We start from the raw sequence: 16,618 nt of genomic DNA, 5'->3' as shown, positions 1-16,618 counted from the left end.
CTCATTAAGGTGCACCTAAAAAAAAAACTAAAAGGATTAATCGAATAATAAATTGACCAAAATACCTCTATAACCTTTAGGGGTATTTTGGTCAATTTAATTATTATAAATTATTTTATTATATTTTATAGGTTTTAATATTTTTTAAGCATAGGCACTTAAAATTTCAAGTAAATTGGATTTGTAAAAAAAAAATTTAAATTAAATTCAAATATGAAATATAAGTGTGACCATTAGATTGGCCCAGATTCATTATGAAATATTGAGCGGCAGTTGTCAATTAGTGTGTTGTCCTCAAACTCTCCTTTTTATAAATAACTCATTTCCTTGTCGGACCTGTTCCTTCATCTAAACGAGGCCTGGAGAAAGGGGTTGTTTAGACCTACTTGACAAACATCTTTTCTTTCTTGGGTGCCAGCATTTTTTTGAAAGCAATTTTCTAATGAACAGTGATGCAACGACATGTACCCAAGAAGAACAAATAGCATACCGGATCAAGCTATTGTATTAGGAAAAAGTTTATACAAGGTTACAACTTACTTGTAGAAATAAAGTTATAATAATCTACATTGTCCATTTTATTCACTACTAATAGGCTTATATAACCTTACTTATCAACAAAATACATACATGACACTTTAAAGAAAAAAAAAAACATACTTCCCCCACATTTTATGAACAACTCCTCTCTTGGACTTGTTCCCCTTTCAAATGAGGCATTGAAAAAGTGATTGTTCATAAGTAATTGACAAACATCTTCTCTTTTGTGGGTTACCAATAATTTTTATGGCATCTTCCTAATAAACGGGGATAGAAAGGCTTGTAACCATGACTAACAAATAGCAGAGAGTGGGGTTGGGGTATGATGGTAGCACTTCTTGTACCCCAGTTAAGTTCTAGGCTTGCATTCTCGCCTAACACCTTCAAAAACTACTAACGATATAGAAAACAGATAGGGGCTCGTCATCCCCATTGAATTACTCAAAAAGGAAAAAAAATAGCAGAGTGGAGCAAGCAATTATTCTAGGAAAAAATTAATCTAAGGTTATAACTTTACTTGTGGAAGTAAGATTACAATAATCTACATAGTCCATGTTTTATGTATAGTATATATTTGATACTATCTTAAAAGACGTATTACTTTTGACAATATCTTAAAAGACATGTCAAATATACACAATCCAACAAAAATAAACTGTGTAGAACATTGTTACCTTGTTTGTTACAAGGTTGCCACCTTATATAACACCCACTTGTTTTCTTTCAGGAAAATATTTATCCAAGGTCAACACCTTAAATGTAGAATTAAGGTGCACCTCTAAAATCTTTCGAAAAGGTTGTTTCGATATCGAAAAAACATCTAAACTAATCATCTCAACATCGTTATGTATAGAAATGGAGAAAAAAAAATGAGATTTCAAGGCCTAAAAATAGTAAATCTTACAACACATTTTCTGACAATCCATTTTCAATATTTTCATGCATTCTTAGATCTGCCTAATTTGAAATATTTTTGGAGTTTAAAATTTTATAATTAGAGACAAAAATAAATTTTTACACCCTCCTAAAAACTTTCAATACCAAAGTTATGACAAAGTTTGGAGGTGCACCTTAATTTAATTGCTTAAAGTTGCAACCTTATGCAAGCCACACCCTTTTTTTTATGAGAAAAGTTTACATAGAGTCAAGGCTCTAAACAATCAAATTAGAGCCCACCACAAAAATTTTATTAGAAGAGGTTGTTTTGATGCTCAAATTTCCTCAAATTGATCATCTCGACATCAAGATGCATGGACATGAGAAAAAATGGATTTGAAGTTTTGAATATAGTGTATCTTGTAACGTATTTTAGACCATCAATTTTCAAGATTTTCAAGTATTCATAGATCGATCTACACTATTTTTTAAGTTTTAAATTTTATAATTAAAAAAATATATATATTTTACGACTATCACAAAGATTTTCAATATTAAAACCACATTTCTCAAAACTATTTGAAAGTGGGCTCTACTTTGATTGTTTAGAGCGTTGGCTCTATACAAACTGCACTCTTTTTCTTATTGTCCTATAAATGGCCAAGAGAGTAAAAAATACTAGATGGCTAACAAAGGTCGGTTCAAATGGAGCCGAAACATGTATTAATTTATTTATAACAAACCAAACGTTATTCTATCTTTGAAGCCGTATGAAACCAAACCGAATATTCAAGTTCCAAAATTGCGGTGTAAGCTGAGCTAGTCCTAGACCCATTGGTACCAAATCCTCTAAACTTTGACATTAATGATGAAGAAGATATTTCTTCAAATACGACATTAATTTTGATAGATGACATCTTTACACTCTTTATAACTTTATTGCGACATCACATCAAAAATGTCAAGACATGGAAAAAAATGTGACCATGTATCACATGAATAATGGTGTCATTGCCTTGTACACATCCACTAGTGCCTCCAATAGTAAATCGTCTCCTCTTTATTTTTAGAAGTATATATCATGCTTCCCCTTCTTCACTTCCTCCCTTTTCTGTGCTATCTTTACCCTGGCAATTGCCCCAAACAAAATATATAATTTCGGCAAATGATCTAATGTAAGGTTTGTTTAGTAATATAATACAACTATACCTCTAAAACACTATATTTTGGACATTTGTAGGAGTCCAAAATTTATACACATATTATCTTCATCCTCATAACCACTCCTACAAAAGAAAAAAAGCATTCAATTTCCCTCTTAGATATGGTCAAAATTAGTACCCATCCAACAATGAATCTCGACCATCCATTTGGTGAATTTCAAGATCTAGACCGTAACAAATTCAAAATCGCCTTTTTATTTTTTAACATTATTAATCTAATGATGATAACGCTATATAAAAATTTTGGAAATAAAAAAATCCTTATGAGACCTATTTCTAACCATCTCAATAAAATGGACGGCTTATATTTATTGGGCTAGAATGAAGACTTTCTAGAGCATTTTTTCAAAATTTTCTTTGTTGTGATTTTCTCCATAATGAAAAGAGAGTACATATAAAAAATCGTTTCAACAAATGTCTTTAACTTGGTTTTTTAATATGATTGCATTATACTACTATACAATCGTTGCATTAAATCATTCCCCTATAATTTTTTTCCCAATCTATCTTCTTTCTGAAAAAAGTAAGAGATGAGAAGGGGAGTAGTTATTTTCATAAAAAATTAGTTCTTTACGACAATTAGTGATATAAAATTAAAGAATGAAGAGGAGAAATGTGAGAAGGGGGAAGCATATACATACTTATAAAAATTAATGCCGCACAATAAATTAAGGGTTAGTAAATTGTCTCCCCTCTATACCCTATGGCATTAATTTTTAGAAGTATATATCATCCTACCCTTTCTCACTTTTTTATTCTTTATCTTTTTTTTATATTTTTACCCTAGTAACTGCCCCAAACAAAATATATAATATTTTTTCCCAATAACATCTCTGTCTTCTTTCTCAAGAAAGCAAGAGATGGAAAATGAGAGTTATTTAAATAAAAAATTAATTCTTTGTAGTAGTTAGTGATGTAAAAGTAAAGAATGACGAGGAGAGATGTAAGGAGGGGATGGATTGATATATACGTATATAAATTAATGCTGCACAATAGAATAATGAAGGGTTATTATGAAATTAAATGAATTTTGAGAGGTCCATGCAATATTTCCCCTAAAATAAAAACTCTAGCTGCAATTCTAGATATTAATGGTAATTATTAGACTAGTAAGATCATCACATGGGCTAATAAAATGGGAACTTTCCCTCTCTTCACAGCGGTACTAAGCCATGAAAAAAAAAAAAAAACCCCAATTTGTTATTTTGCCTCACTTAAGCCCTACATTAAATCATAGATAAGGACACTAAATGGTTGGACCACCATCGAGTAGCACGTTTGTCTATATTGTCCAAAGTAAAAATAAAATTTGATAAAACTTGATCAAATCAATATTTAACGGGTTTTGACCTATTGGATTGGCTAAAAAAAGTTTGACAACTATAATTCTCATTTGTCTTAATTTCTGAATATAATGATTGACGATCGGACAAGTTTTTAGTGGACCAAACGCCTCATTGTTCAATGGCCGATCTAGTTCTACTAACATTTATCTAAATTAATATGTTATTTTGAATAAGGGTGACGTTTATATAAGGTGATGACCTTACTTATAGAAGTAAACTTGTATTGGTTTACTCCATTTATTTTAAATAGACAGTATTGTTTTACTCCATTTATTTTAAATAGACAGTATTGTTTTGCTCCATTTATTTTAAACGAACAGTATATATATGACATATCTTTTAAGACAATATTAATCTACACTATTTAAATAAAATGCATGTGACTTAAACAATCAAAGTAAGGCGTAAATCCAAACTTTATCATAAGATGTAATTTTGACGTATAAAATTCTTGGAATGGCCCAAGAATTTCTTTTCATCTCTAATTACAAAACTTTAAACTCTAAAAGTTATTCAAATCAAGCAGATCTATGAAATACATAAAAATCTTGAAAATAGATGATGTAGATAATATATTACAAGATGTATTATTTTTTAGACTTGAAATCTTTTTTTTGTTTTTTATTATTTCAACTAAAAGCAACCTGAGCTGCGCTTCCACACCAAAAACATACTTCCAAAGGGGGTCTACAATTTTTGCATTCCTCATTCCAGCTGTAGCATTCAATCCACGTACAACAGTTGTTTTGGTAAAGTGGCACCCACCTGAAAATAGTTGTTTGCTTTGCCCGGAATAGTTTGACATGAAAATATCTATAGGAAAAATATTTATATATGCAAACAATCTAAGGGAAAGAATTACCCCAATCTAACTTTCCCGTATTTGGTATACGCACTTGGAAATAGGCATAGAGAGAGAACCCAGACAAAAAAACAAGCATCCATAAAATGATGGGTGCGGTGTGTATAAAGCCGAGGCACTAAACAATCAAAGTAGAGCGCACCTTCAAATAGCGTAAAAAATGTGGTTTCAATATTGAAAATCTTTGTGATAGCCTTAAAATATATTTTCATCTTTAATTATAAAATTTAAAGCTTTAAAAATAGTACAGATCAACCAGATCTATGAAAACTTGTAAATCTTGAAAATTGACCGTCCAAAAAGACATTTTAAGATGCACTATTTCCAAAACTTGAAATCCATTTTTTTCTCATATCCGTGCATCTTGATGTCAAGATGATTAATTTAAAGATATTTGGGCATCAAAACAACCTCTTCTAGTGAAACTTTTTTACGCTAATTGGATTCTTTTTCCTAAAAAGATTGCATGGAAACTAAAAAATATTGGAATTTAAGATAGTTTCTTTCTCGAAAAGCTTTAAGATAGTTTCTCTCTCTAAAAATTTTAAGATAGTTTCTCTATCTAAAATTTTGAGATAGTTTCCCTTTAAAATTTGAAATTTGATATAGTTTTTCCCTCTAAAAATTTGGAAATAGATTCTCTCTAAAACTTAAAACTGGAATAGTTTCTCTCTCTAAAACTTAAACTTTGAGATAGTTTATCTTTCTAAAAATATTAAGATTAATTTTGTCTCTAAAAACTTAAAATTTGTGATAGTTTCTATCTTTAAAACTTTAATAAAGTTTCTCTTTAAAAATTTTGGGTAGTTTTTCTAAAATCTGAAATTTGATATAGTTTCTCTCTTTAAAACTTCAAATATAGTTTATCTCTCTAATATTAAATTTTGAGATAGTTTTTCTATCTAAAACCTAAATATTGAGATATTTTAATTGAGGTTCGATATAAAAAATGGCGACATCATGAGATAGGGAATTCTTTTCGTATGAAAAGGGTCAATTTTGTGATAAACATTTCTTAGGGCTATTTTTTTTATCAACCGGTCATTCTCTAAAAGAAAAAGTGGAATCGCGGTAAAATTTTATGTGGAAAATTACGTAAATATCCGTTTTAGTTCCGTTATTATCAAAATACATAATATTTTCCATTATTACCGGGATGTTAGTTTTTTAGACTTCATAACATTTTTTTTTTAAAAAAAAGAAGCCCTTTTTAGTTTTTTTGGAAACCGAAATCAAGCCAATTTCAGTTTTTGAAAAATCAAAAATTTTATTTTTTTTCTCTCTCTACATTATATGAGTAAAAACAGTTTTTTTTTGGATCCCTCTCCTTCACCCAGCTTCTTTTTTCTGGATCTCTCTCCTTCACCCAGCTTTTTTTTTTTGTTTTGTAAGTTTCACCCAGCTTGTCTTGAGAAAAGAATTCGGCCTTTTTGGATATTCCCATAGCTTGAATTGACGAGAGATCTCTTCTTGAAAGAGAGGCATTATGGGCTGGGTTATCAACACACCAATGCAAATTATGGGCTGGGTCATCAACACAACAAAGCTTTTTATTTTCTGCAATTCTGCAATTTTTGCAGGTTTTCTAAGTCTTTAAAGTCTTCGCACTCAGAGAGAGCTAGGACTTACAATTTTAGCATAAATTTTCCAAGTTTCTTATTAAAGAGAGAGTTTTTGATATAAAATCAGAAAGAGTGCATGTTGAAGGGAAAGAGAGAGGATTGGGTTAATCTAGGGCTAAATTTCTATGTAAGTTTTCTAGGTTTTTCTAGAGAGAAAGAGAGGGTGGGAGAGAGAGTATCAGAGAGAGGGGGACAGAGGGAGAGAGAGAGAGAGGAAGTGAGAGTTTAGGTTTTCTTTGTAGAGAGAGAGAGAGGAGTTTTTAATTTTCTTCTTAGAGAGGTTTTTGGATGCCGATTTCTTGGTGGGGTAACCAATTTGAAGGCTATGAGCTCTCGATCCTTGTCAATGAAGGCGAGAAAGAAAACCAAGATGCTAGTGAGCATACAGTCGAGATTATTCATTGCTTCTCCCAATGAATAATCTAGAGAGATAAAGATTAGCTTCTCCCAATACTATTTCAATGATCTGAACTAGTACGTTGTCTCTTCTAATATTAACAAAGAATGTTTTTTATAAGGGATCTCTGCGATTGCCACTTTGCTTCATTTCAAAAAACCTACCCAATGTAATGTATAGAGAGAGAATGGATGAACATAGACAAGAGTTCAAAGGAAAAAGATAGGGTAAAGCGTGGGGTGAAAGAAAAAGGTATAGAGAGAGAATTCGGTTGTTCAAAAATCGAATTTAAAAACAATTCAGTTGTTCAAAAACCAAATTTAAAAAAAAATCGAATTTTGAACTTGATTAGTCGATAGAGTGAGAGGTAGAGAGAGAATACGCAAAGGACCCACAAGAGAGATTTTTCAAAAACCGAACTTGACATGATTTCAGTTTTTGAACAACCGAAAATAGGTAGTTCTGTCTTTTTACGAAAAATTATTACAAAGTCCAAAAAACAGAAATATCATAAAAATGGAAAGCATTCGTTATTTTTGTAATACCATAAACTAAACCAGATATTTATGTAATTTCTTCATTTTTATACTAGCAGGAACCAAAGCTCCTGGACAGATAATATAATATGAAACTACAAAGACACACTACAGGTACATAATAATAAATGAATAAAAATAATAATAATAATGATAAAATAAGCACTTCATTTTCATTTTAAAGACAAATACAGATAAATTTATAAGTTGACCCCAAATAATAGAGATAAAGCTTGAATGATGATGATAGAGAAATTTAATTACAAAAGTAAAACCAAACAAAATTAGAGAATACCACGATAAAGCTTGCATGATGATGATGGACAAATTTAATTACAAAAGTAGAATCACAGGAAATTAGAGAATACCCCAGTTAGTGCATCAATACATCAACATAGATTTTACCCTCAGAAGATAAATTAACATGGTCTAAGAAGGGATGGGTGCTCCTTTTACAATATCAAGCAATCAGCGATGGGAAATGTTCTTAGAAGGGATACAAAATTACAGACATAAATACATAAGATAGATACCAAAAAAAAGTTTGGCCTTGCGACAATCACATAAAACATGATTATAACAGTCCAACAATAGTGTCAACACTAACCTTAGATGAACATATGAAGCAGACTTGAGTAAGATCAGCTCATGAGAAAGGTGGTCTCAGAATCAAAAGTGGTATCAGAATCTTAACATCTTACCTCATTTTACTGTGTTTATTTGCAGATGTCATGGACATATGAAATTAAAATCGTTGGCCTAAAAAGGATCCATAACTTGTATTTCTAATCAGTTAGAAAAAGGCCCTGCTGCCATAGAAGACCCTTGGTCCTTCCTTCTTCTTATTTGTTTCCATCTTGTTCTGGCTAAGCTTAGCATCACCACCATCTCCGGCCCCTTGCTTGTCGAGATCCATTGGGAGCTTCATGTTTGCCAGAGATTCAGTGAACTGTTGCATGCTTTTCATGTACATATCGACAATTTGTTGTTGAACCACTGATTGCTCAGGCTCGAGGTTTATATTCACTAATGGAGATGTGAAAACTGAACCCAGTTCAACAGAACCCATGTTACGCCCATCTTTCTCGGCCTCCTCTTTCTCGCTCATTCCGTTCGCTCTCTTCGAAGTCGGGGTCTCTGGAGAATTCTCAGGGCTCTGAGCTGAGGCAGACCCAACATGAGATCCGGTGCCCAAATTGGTCTTTTTCTCTGATGAATCCCCAGAATTATTGCTCAAACTAGTGGTTGTGGAACTTAAAATTCCTGAATTTCCATAAGAATCTGGATTCTCCATTGGACTTTGATAAGACCCACTTCCTAATTTCTTTGGAGAATCGTCAGGACTAGTTGAATTCTCCTCAAAAGCATTTACAGTCATGTCATAGTCAGCAACTCCTTGAGATGAGGAACCCAAATGCAAGAATGGAGAACCAGGGCTAGGCCTAGTTGCAAAATACTCTGAAACCATCTGTTGATCTTCTCTCACTGCATTAATGTCAGGGAATTCTATGCTACTGTACTCAACTGGGTCTACAACATCTCCCCCCTTTCTGTCTAACAAGACCACCTCTGAAGAAATCGAGGAGGGAGAATGGGTCTGAGAATTCATGGTATCCTGTATATGTTTTTGCTGAGAGGAATTAGGGTCTAGAAAGAGAGACAATCTCACGGTTCCCGCAGGTGAATGGATGAGATCGGTCGATGAGAGAGTAAAATCCTCAGTCATCTTACCCTTGCCTAAAACTGTAGAGAGAGACACGAGTGCGAATCCGAGAAGTTGATCTTCGAGGTAATTGCGAGCTCGACTGAGCATCCAGATCTCACATTTGAGAACTGCATCAGGTTGGGTGATCTTCATTTGAAGATTTTCATTGAATTGCGGGTTCCGACCTCCTCCATTGATGATTCGAGTCGACAGAGTTTCATCAGGGGAAGAAGTGAGAGAGAATTTAGCATAGACATCTTGATTGTCATAGATGCAGATGTTATGGATGTTTCGAGCATGGTGGACATAGAGTTCAAGCATGGCTGAGAACTCTGCATCTCCCATGGCTTCTGAGCCATGGCTGTAACAGTACCCAGATGACTGGTTGAAGGAATCCATTGATGCAAATTGAAGAAAAGTACAGGTAAGGGGATACCCAGAGAGAGGAATTCTAAAGAATTAGAGAGAGTGGGAAAAAAGATACTTTATCAAGACTCAGGGAAATTGAAAAAAAATCCAAAAGAGAGAGAAAGAGAGAGAGAGAGAGAGAGAGGGGAATTGCAAGAGAATTCCCAAAAATAACAGAGAAAGAAATCAAGAAAAGAAAACCAGAGAGAGAGGGGCTCGTGATCTCCCAAACGAAGCAAAGGAATCGCGAGGACTTATTTGACAGACTATTTGAGGCTAAGCTGTAAAGTAGGAGAGAGAAAGTACTTGAACCCAAGAAAAGGAGAGAGAGAGAGGGGGGGGAGGGGGAGGGGGAGGGGGTGGGAGGTGGGGGGGAGATCAAAAGTAATTGCAGGACATAACTTGAAGGAGTTGGTGAGGCATGTCCTGAAGCAATGGGATTATGGGTTGGCTTGATAATGATGTCAATGGTGCAATGTGGTCTTTATTGTATTCTTTCTCTCTCCTCTTTTTCTTTACTCTCTCTCTATGAAAGGTTTTGGTTTGGGTTTGCGTTGCTTGAGGTTGCAGCTCTGAGAGAAGGAGCGCGGATGCTCCACTGAGAGAAATGGGAGGCCCACCCATTGTTCTTATCATTCACATTCACACCACCCTTTTTCTCTCTATAAAAACTACCCACCAGGGCAGGACTCAATAATTAGGGGTGGCAAGTCGGGTCCGACCCATCGAATCCAAAAGTTGGACTATTGCCGTCGAGCTTTTTTATTTTTTTTGTTTTTTACTTTTTTTTCAATCCCGTCATTAGATTTCAACCCATCTGATTTGTCGTTTAATAATTCTTATTGTATGTAATTTTTAATATAGTCAAACGCATATGGCTCAAGTATTTTATTGTAACAATTTACATGTATGGGTCGAATCTACCAAACCTAAACTGGAATAGTATTGGGTTTAGATTTTGAACCTAAACCCGACCCACAAGGTCCAAATATTTGACCGATACCTAAATCCATGTTGAATATACCCAGTGGTCCCGGGTTGGGTCCGGTTCAGATACAACCTTTATAAAAATACACGAAAGTTTCTCTCTCTAAAAACCGACCAAAAGACAAGCAAACACGCGCCATCCTAGTTTTGCTTTTACAGCATGATGGGAAGAGAGAGAAGGCATGGGTCAAGAAATCATTGTGAGACTTTATCAAATGACGAAAATGCCATATATTGAGAACTCCATTTATATGTTTATAGAGAATTAGAAAGCGCCCTTTCTTGACATTCGACTTTTTGACGACTACACAGTCAATTGAATAAGGGTGGGGTTTGTGTAAGGTGACACCCTTATACTATTGACGTAAGGTAGAACTCTAAACTATGCTTAAAATATAGTTTCCGTGGGGCAAAGCGATGCGAAAATCTATTGTTTTTTTTAATTATGAAATTTAAAATACCAAAAATGATGACAATTACACAGATTTAAAAACACTTGAGATTCTTGAAAATAGATGGTCAAGATAATGTGTTAAAATCTTAAAGTGAAGATAATCGATTTTAAGATTTTCTAACCTGGCAATAACCATCTTTAATGGGTTTTTTAGGTACACCTTACCCGTATAATATAAAGTGGACAGCTTATATAACACTTCCCATTGAAAGGGTAAAATTTCAACAGGCATTTAGTTAATTTTACGGGCGCGCGTACTTTGCATGTCAGGAGCATAGTTCATTTTTTATCCTTCACTTCAGTTAGAAGATTTATTTGGGAGGATTTTAGAAATTTTGAGAACTACTTAAAAATTACTAGATGATTATGAAAAAGAAAATGTTTTTCGACACTAAGATCTCATCATTTAAAAACTAGATGGACTTTATTCTTTCTCAAAACTTTGTTCTTTAAGTGCATAGATAGTACAACTATAAAAAAAACAAAAAAAAAAATTAAGGTTAATCTATAGGGTTGAAATATACATACATGTTCTGAACCACCCAATTTCACATCGGACGGTTTCTTATATTAAGAATGAATAATGTTATTATATAGGTTAATCTATAGGTTAATCGTAGTTAAGTCGTCAATAACTAAGACAAAAGATGTACAGGTTCAATGTTGACTCATGATGTAGACCTATTGTCACTTAACATTATGGATATGAAAAAAATAGGATTTCAAACTCTAAATATAGTGTATATTGCAACAAATGATCTAGACCATCAATTTTTGCCTAAAAATAAGTGCTCATGGATTCGCAAAATCTGTACTATTGTTTTAGTTTCTAAGTTCAATAGAGAAAATATAGAATGAGACTATTTACCTTTGGTACAAAGTGGGCATATTAAGCTTGACTATTAAATGTGAAATTGGGTGGCTACAATTATTCTATTGACCAAGCTCAAACTTCAAAAGAAATTTTTTCGAACTTTGTAACGCATCTAAGCTATCAAATTTCCACATCGGATAGTCGTAAGTAAATGTTACCACTTTATATCAATGGTAAATGGTCTCATTGTATACAAAACCCATTGGATTATCAATCTTGAAAATTTATTTGAGAGCCAAAATTGATAGTTCATAAAAAGTGCTTTATTTTGTTTTCATAAAACGTAGGCCCCATAGGAACCTTATCCTACTTTAAAATCAAAAGATGGACTTTCTCTGTCCTTGGTTCAAATAGAAAAGTGAGTGGCACACCTCCATTATATGGGTTAAAAAAACGGGCGCATTCGGAAATTTTAGCTTTTGGGTTCACCTTGGCTACAATAATCTCCTTTTTTTCTGATTTTGCCCTTTAAAAAAAAAAAAAAAAAAAAATTGGCAAACATACACACATGTTTTTAACCACCCAATTTCACATCGGACGGTATCTTATATTAAGAATGAATAATGTTATTATATACTTTCCCATTCTTTAATACCGGTCCCATCCCCCTAGGAACATAGAGTAGAATAATCAAGGAGGCAAAAGTCGATAGGTAAAGCATTACTAGACTTTTTAAATTAAATCATGGAGTGTATGGCGGTGGCAATGCTTAAACAAATATTATCTAGATCGAAACTGGCCCATTTGAATTGGGAATCATTGAAGCAAATCAGTTCTAATTGGTTTTTTTTTTACAAAAGCAGTCGATTAAAATTGTTTTCACTTCATAGTTTTGTATTTTAATTTTTTAATAAAATTTGGTAAACCAATCATCAATCCATCAAACGAGATCAGAAATCCGAATGCATGATTTGAGTCACTAATCTGCCTTTGGAAAATTTGAGCTGTGGAGAGTTAAAATCCACATTGACTTAGAAATTCTTTTTTATACAACACGCGCATGCTCTTAATAACTCACAATAAAAACTAATAGAATCAAAATTCAAACTAAGTTAGAAAAGATTACACTTTTCTATGTTGTTTGAGTCTTATTTCTATTAGAAACTTCTCTCTTTATGCTTGCTTTTATTCATCCTCTCTGTACACCACTCTCACAATAATTCCCTTCTCCCGCTTTCAATTTCTTTTAAGTTGTGAAAAATATCTTGGTGGGGAACTCCCCATCTTTCTTTATGCAATAAACATCCAAAACCCATGGAACCCAATTCAAACATGATGTGTTGATAGGGATTCAGTGTGATTTCCAAGTAATATCGTTGAATATACATATTTATTGTGTTATTTTTCATAAATTAGGTATATTGCCACTAAGGGAGTAAATGGACACGGATGAGAGTGGTGCCGACTGCTTCTAAGTTAAACCTGGGTGGGGCCTAAGTCAATTAGACCCGAACCCACATACCAGGTCAGGTCTATATATATATATATATATATATATATATATATATATATATATATATATATATATATATATATATATATATATATATATATATAAAGAAAAGTGTTATATGCATCGAGGGGCCCATTGCGATATTTGTGTCCCTCAAGGCATAAATCATCCACCCCAAAAGTGGATTTAAACGATAGTCTCTCAAAATAAAAAAGTAGAATCCACAATTTAGATATTCCTTTAAAGATATTAATTTTATTTTATTTATTTATTTATTTTTACACATATCAATGATCTTCATACTAGGGATTTACATATTCCTTAAAAATTAGGATCAAAATCTATTTCAAAAAGGGGGGCCAAATTTTAAAATGTTAGTATGAGGACTTATAGAAACCGTGTCCTGTAGTTAATATTATTTATAAGTAATTTTTAGAAAAAAATTATAGATACTCCCTTTTACCCTACTTTCTAGGCATGTCACTCCATAATACTTTGTAAATCACACTCCTAACTTTAAAGCCTTTTATATTTGTAACCATCCACCAAAGTAAAAAAATAGGACCAAAATACCTTCTGTTTAGGTCACATTTTTCACTTTATCTCTTAAGCCGGTCCATCACCAAATGTGTGGGACTGACACAACTTGATATAGAAAAGTCCTACACATTTTATGTTCAAGACTTGCTATGTATTCAAGTAGTGCTAGTCTTTCACATTTTTGTGCTGAACTGACACATGTTGGGAGTCGGGTTTTGGGGGGAGTCAAGTTTTTTTTTTTTGGGGTGAGGGGAGGATTGTGTGAGGCAGTAATTGTAGTCTAAAAAAAAGTTCACTTTTTTACTTTGGGGGTTTGGTTGCAATTGTAGTCTAAAAAAAAGTTCACTTTTTTACTTTGGGGATTAGGTTGCAAAGAAAAACAATGTTGGGGTTAATAATATGCTATCAAAAGTGTTACAGGGAAGATGTCTAGAAAGTACAAATTGGGAGTATTTTATAATTTTTCCGAGTTTTTACTAATATATACCGAGTCGGATTGACCTCGATCTTATCCAAACTTGACCTACCAAGCTGGACCCGGACCCAGACCCATACCAGAGCCATCTTGGGTCAAGATCAAGTGGACCTAGAAACCGACACTTTGGGTCCATTTTTTGGGTCCAGATCAGGACCCAATTGTGTCAACCCAGACCCATTTCCCATCCGTATAAATAGGTTTCGAAATCCTAATGGGGTACCTGATCCAACTAAAGTCCGGTCGGATCTAGGTCAATTGGACCCTAGCCTGACGTTGTCGGATTGTAGTCAATTCCATTGTATGCATGTGTGTGTATGTGTATATATGTATCATATTGCGTCACCTAACCCAACCTAGTACGGTTTAAAGGACCAGAATGTGGATTACTCTCATCAAAATGGACCTATCCCGACCCGACAGGTCTCACACCCCTTATGCCCCACCCCATTGTTCCCCTTAAATCGATGAGTTCCTTCTTTCTTATAGACTGGAAAATGCTTTTACTAGATGAAATGGTTCTTGAAGGTTTGGAACTATTATAATCTATTTTAGGATATTCATAATCTAGAATTCAATCAAATCACTTGAATTATTTAAAGCCTACCTAGATCTACGATAGCTTAGGAAAACCCACTAAGAGCTTAAACACTTTCTTCAATTAATGATGACAGGTAAGGCTTTTGCGGATCAACACAAAAGGGAATAGCCATCAACACAAAAGGGAATAGACCCCCCCCCGCGCTGCATGTTTGGGTAGGTGGATTAAATGGATCTCTCTAAGCTCTAGAACAATCCAACATTTATCCCTAGCTTGGATTCACACATGTGTTTTGGTATTATTGGTGTGTTGTTCAGACAAATCCCTAGCTTAGATTCACATGTGTGTTTTGATATTATTGGGGTCGTTGTGCAGACCAAACACTTTGCTTTTATGTGCCATGATTTGTGTCCCCCTTTTTTTAAAAAAGAATTTCTCAGTGCTTGTTTAATAAAAATTAATTTGCTTGTTTAAAATTTGATGATCATCTAATGGATTTTCCCCATTGGGAAGTGTTTCTATGTGACCCCAACAATATATAAATTATATGTTACCTCACTTTTTAGCCACTCGATCTTAATCGAACAGCTACGATTGTTCGTACCACAATGTCACGCCAAACATTGTTTTATTTTTCATTTTTTTATACAAAACAATTTTGGATCAAAATTTGGGTGTCCCACTCGTGAACCAGGAAAAAAAATGTAATGCCGCTCATAATTTTTTACCACCGGAATTTTTTAAATTTTTTTATTATGTGCGCCCCTATCATATTTATGCATGCCCCAAAATTTGCTTCAAAATTATTTAAAGAATAAAAATAAAAAATAAAAAATATGAGTTATCTAGTCAAAATCTTACGATTGGACACAAATCATCTCAACCATCTACTCTGATCTAACGGTGACCAAGGGTCACATATACGATATATGTAGGGGGGTTATATAGAAAACTTCCCCTTCACATACTGCTTTAAAATTGGTTGAGCGCAGTTTAGCTAATACTTTCACTTAATAGTGAGCCCTCAATCGAAATTCATCTAAATTTGCTAAAATTTTAAACCCAGCACGCAATCGAAACTCAAGTCCAAGTTATGGATCCAAGTAAGATCCAGGACCTGGTTGACTGGAAACACACGCATTGTAGAATCCTATAGGTTATGCTTAGAAAGGGGTGATGTGCTTATATATATATATAAAAGGAAAAGTATCTGGTGAGTTAGCCGACTCACACTATTCTTGTGTGGTCTCCCAATAAAATATATCTCAAAGATGCATTTTCGATCCAAAATTTTAGAGTTAAAAAATCTCAACCATGACACTAATCTAAATTTGGAATTTTTCTTTTTTTTAAAATACAAATATTATTTTTTGAATTCCTTTCTTCACCATCCTTTTTCACTTTTAGTAGAAGTAACATTTTTTTTACATCACTTTAGATGTAACATTTTTTTTACATCACTTACCCAAAAAAAACATATTTTTTTACATCCATCTTAGAGATAGACATTAGAAGGACAAGGGACCGGTGATAATAGGTGATTCCGCTGACTCATCAAAACCATGTCCTATATAAATGTATAAATATTTGTAAAGAACCTTATTAGGTCTATCACAAAAAGGTTGCAAAAGGAAATGAGGTTAAAGCCTTATGTTGAAGTGGTTAGAAACCTAGATATTTTAAGGTTTCTTTATATGGGCAAACGGGTCATGATTGTAGAAATTGTCCATTAAGAAAAGGTTAATTTAGTAAGTAATCATTATATGTTAGATAATATCA

At 33.4% G+C, this 16,618-nt stretch overlaps 1 protein-coding gene and 1 long non-coding RNA gene across 2 annotated transcripts; both read right to left on the bottom strand.

Annotated features, from left to right (window-relative positions):
- Positions 1–2,250: 2,250 nt before the first annotated feature.
- Positions 2,251–3,077, bottom strand: LOC148783558 (uncharacterized). Its single transcript, XR_016051750.1, has 2 exons — positions 2,626–3,077; positions 2,251–2,543 (listed from the first exon to the last, which is right to left on the bottom strand). It is a non-coding gene; the product is annotated as an uncharacterized LOC148783558 (long non-coding RNA).
- Positions 3,078–7,775: 4,698 nt separating this feature from the next.
- LOC18444578 (Calcium-dependent lipid-binding (CaLB domain) family protein) lies at positions 7,776–9,910 on the bottom strand. The gene has a single exon (XM_006854744.4). The coding sequence runs from the start codon at positions 9,504–9,506 to the stop codon at positions 8,196–8,198; it is 1,311 nt and encodes a 436-aa protein (XP_006854806.1). The 5' UTR covers positions 9,507–9,910; the 3' UTR covers positions 7,776–8,195.
- Between the last annotated feature and the right edge of the window lie 6,708 nt (positions 9,911–16,618).

The sequence above is a fragment of the Amborella trichopoda genome, chromosome 1 (genome assembly GCF_054954075.1).
Source record: "Amborella trichopoda isolate Santa Cruz 75 chromosome 1, AtrichopodaSantaCruz75HAP2 v2.0, whole genome shotgun sequence".
NCBI lineage: Eukaryota > Viridiplantae > Streptophyta > Magnoliopsida > Amborellales > Amborellaceae > Amborella > Amborella trichopoda.
This window is presented reverse-complemented; position numbering and strand designations above follow the sequence as displayed.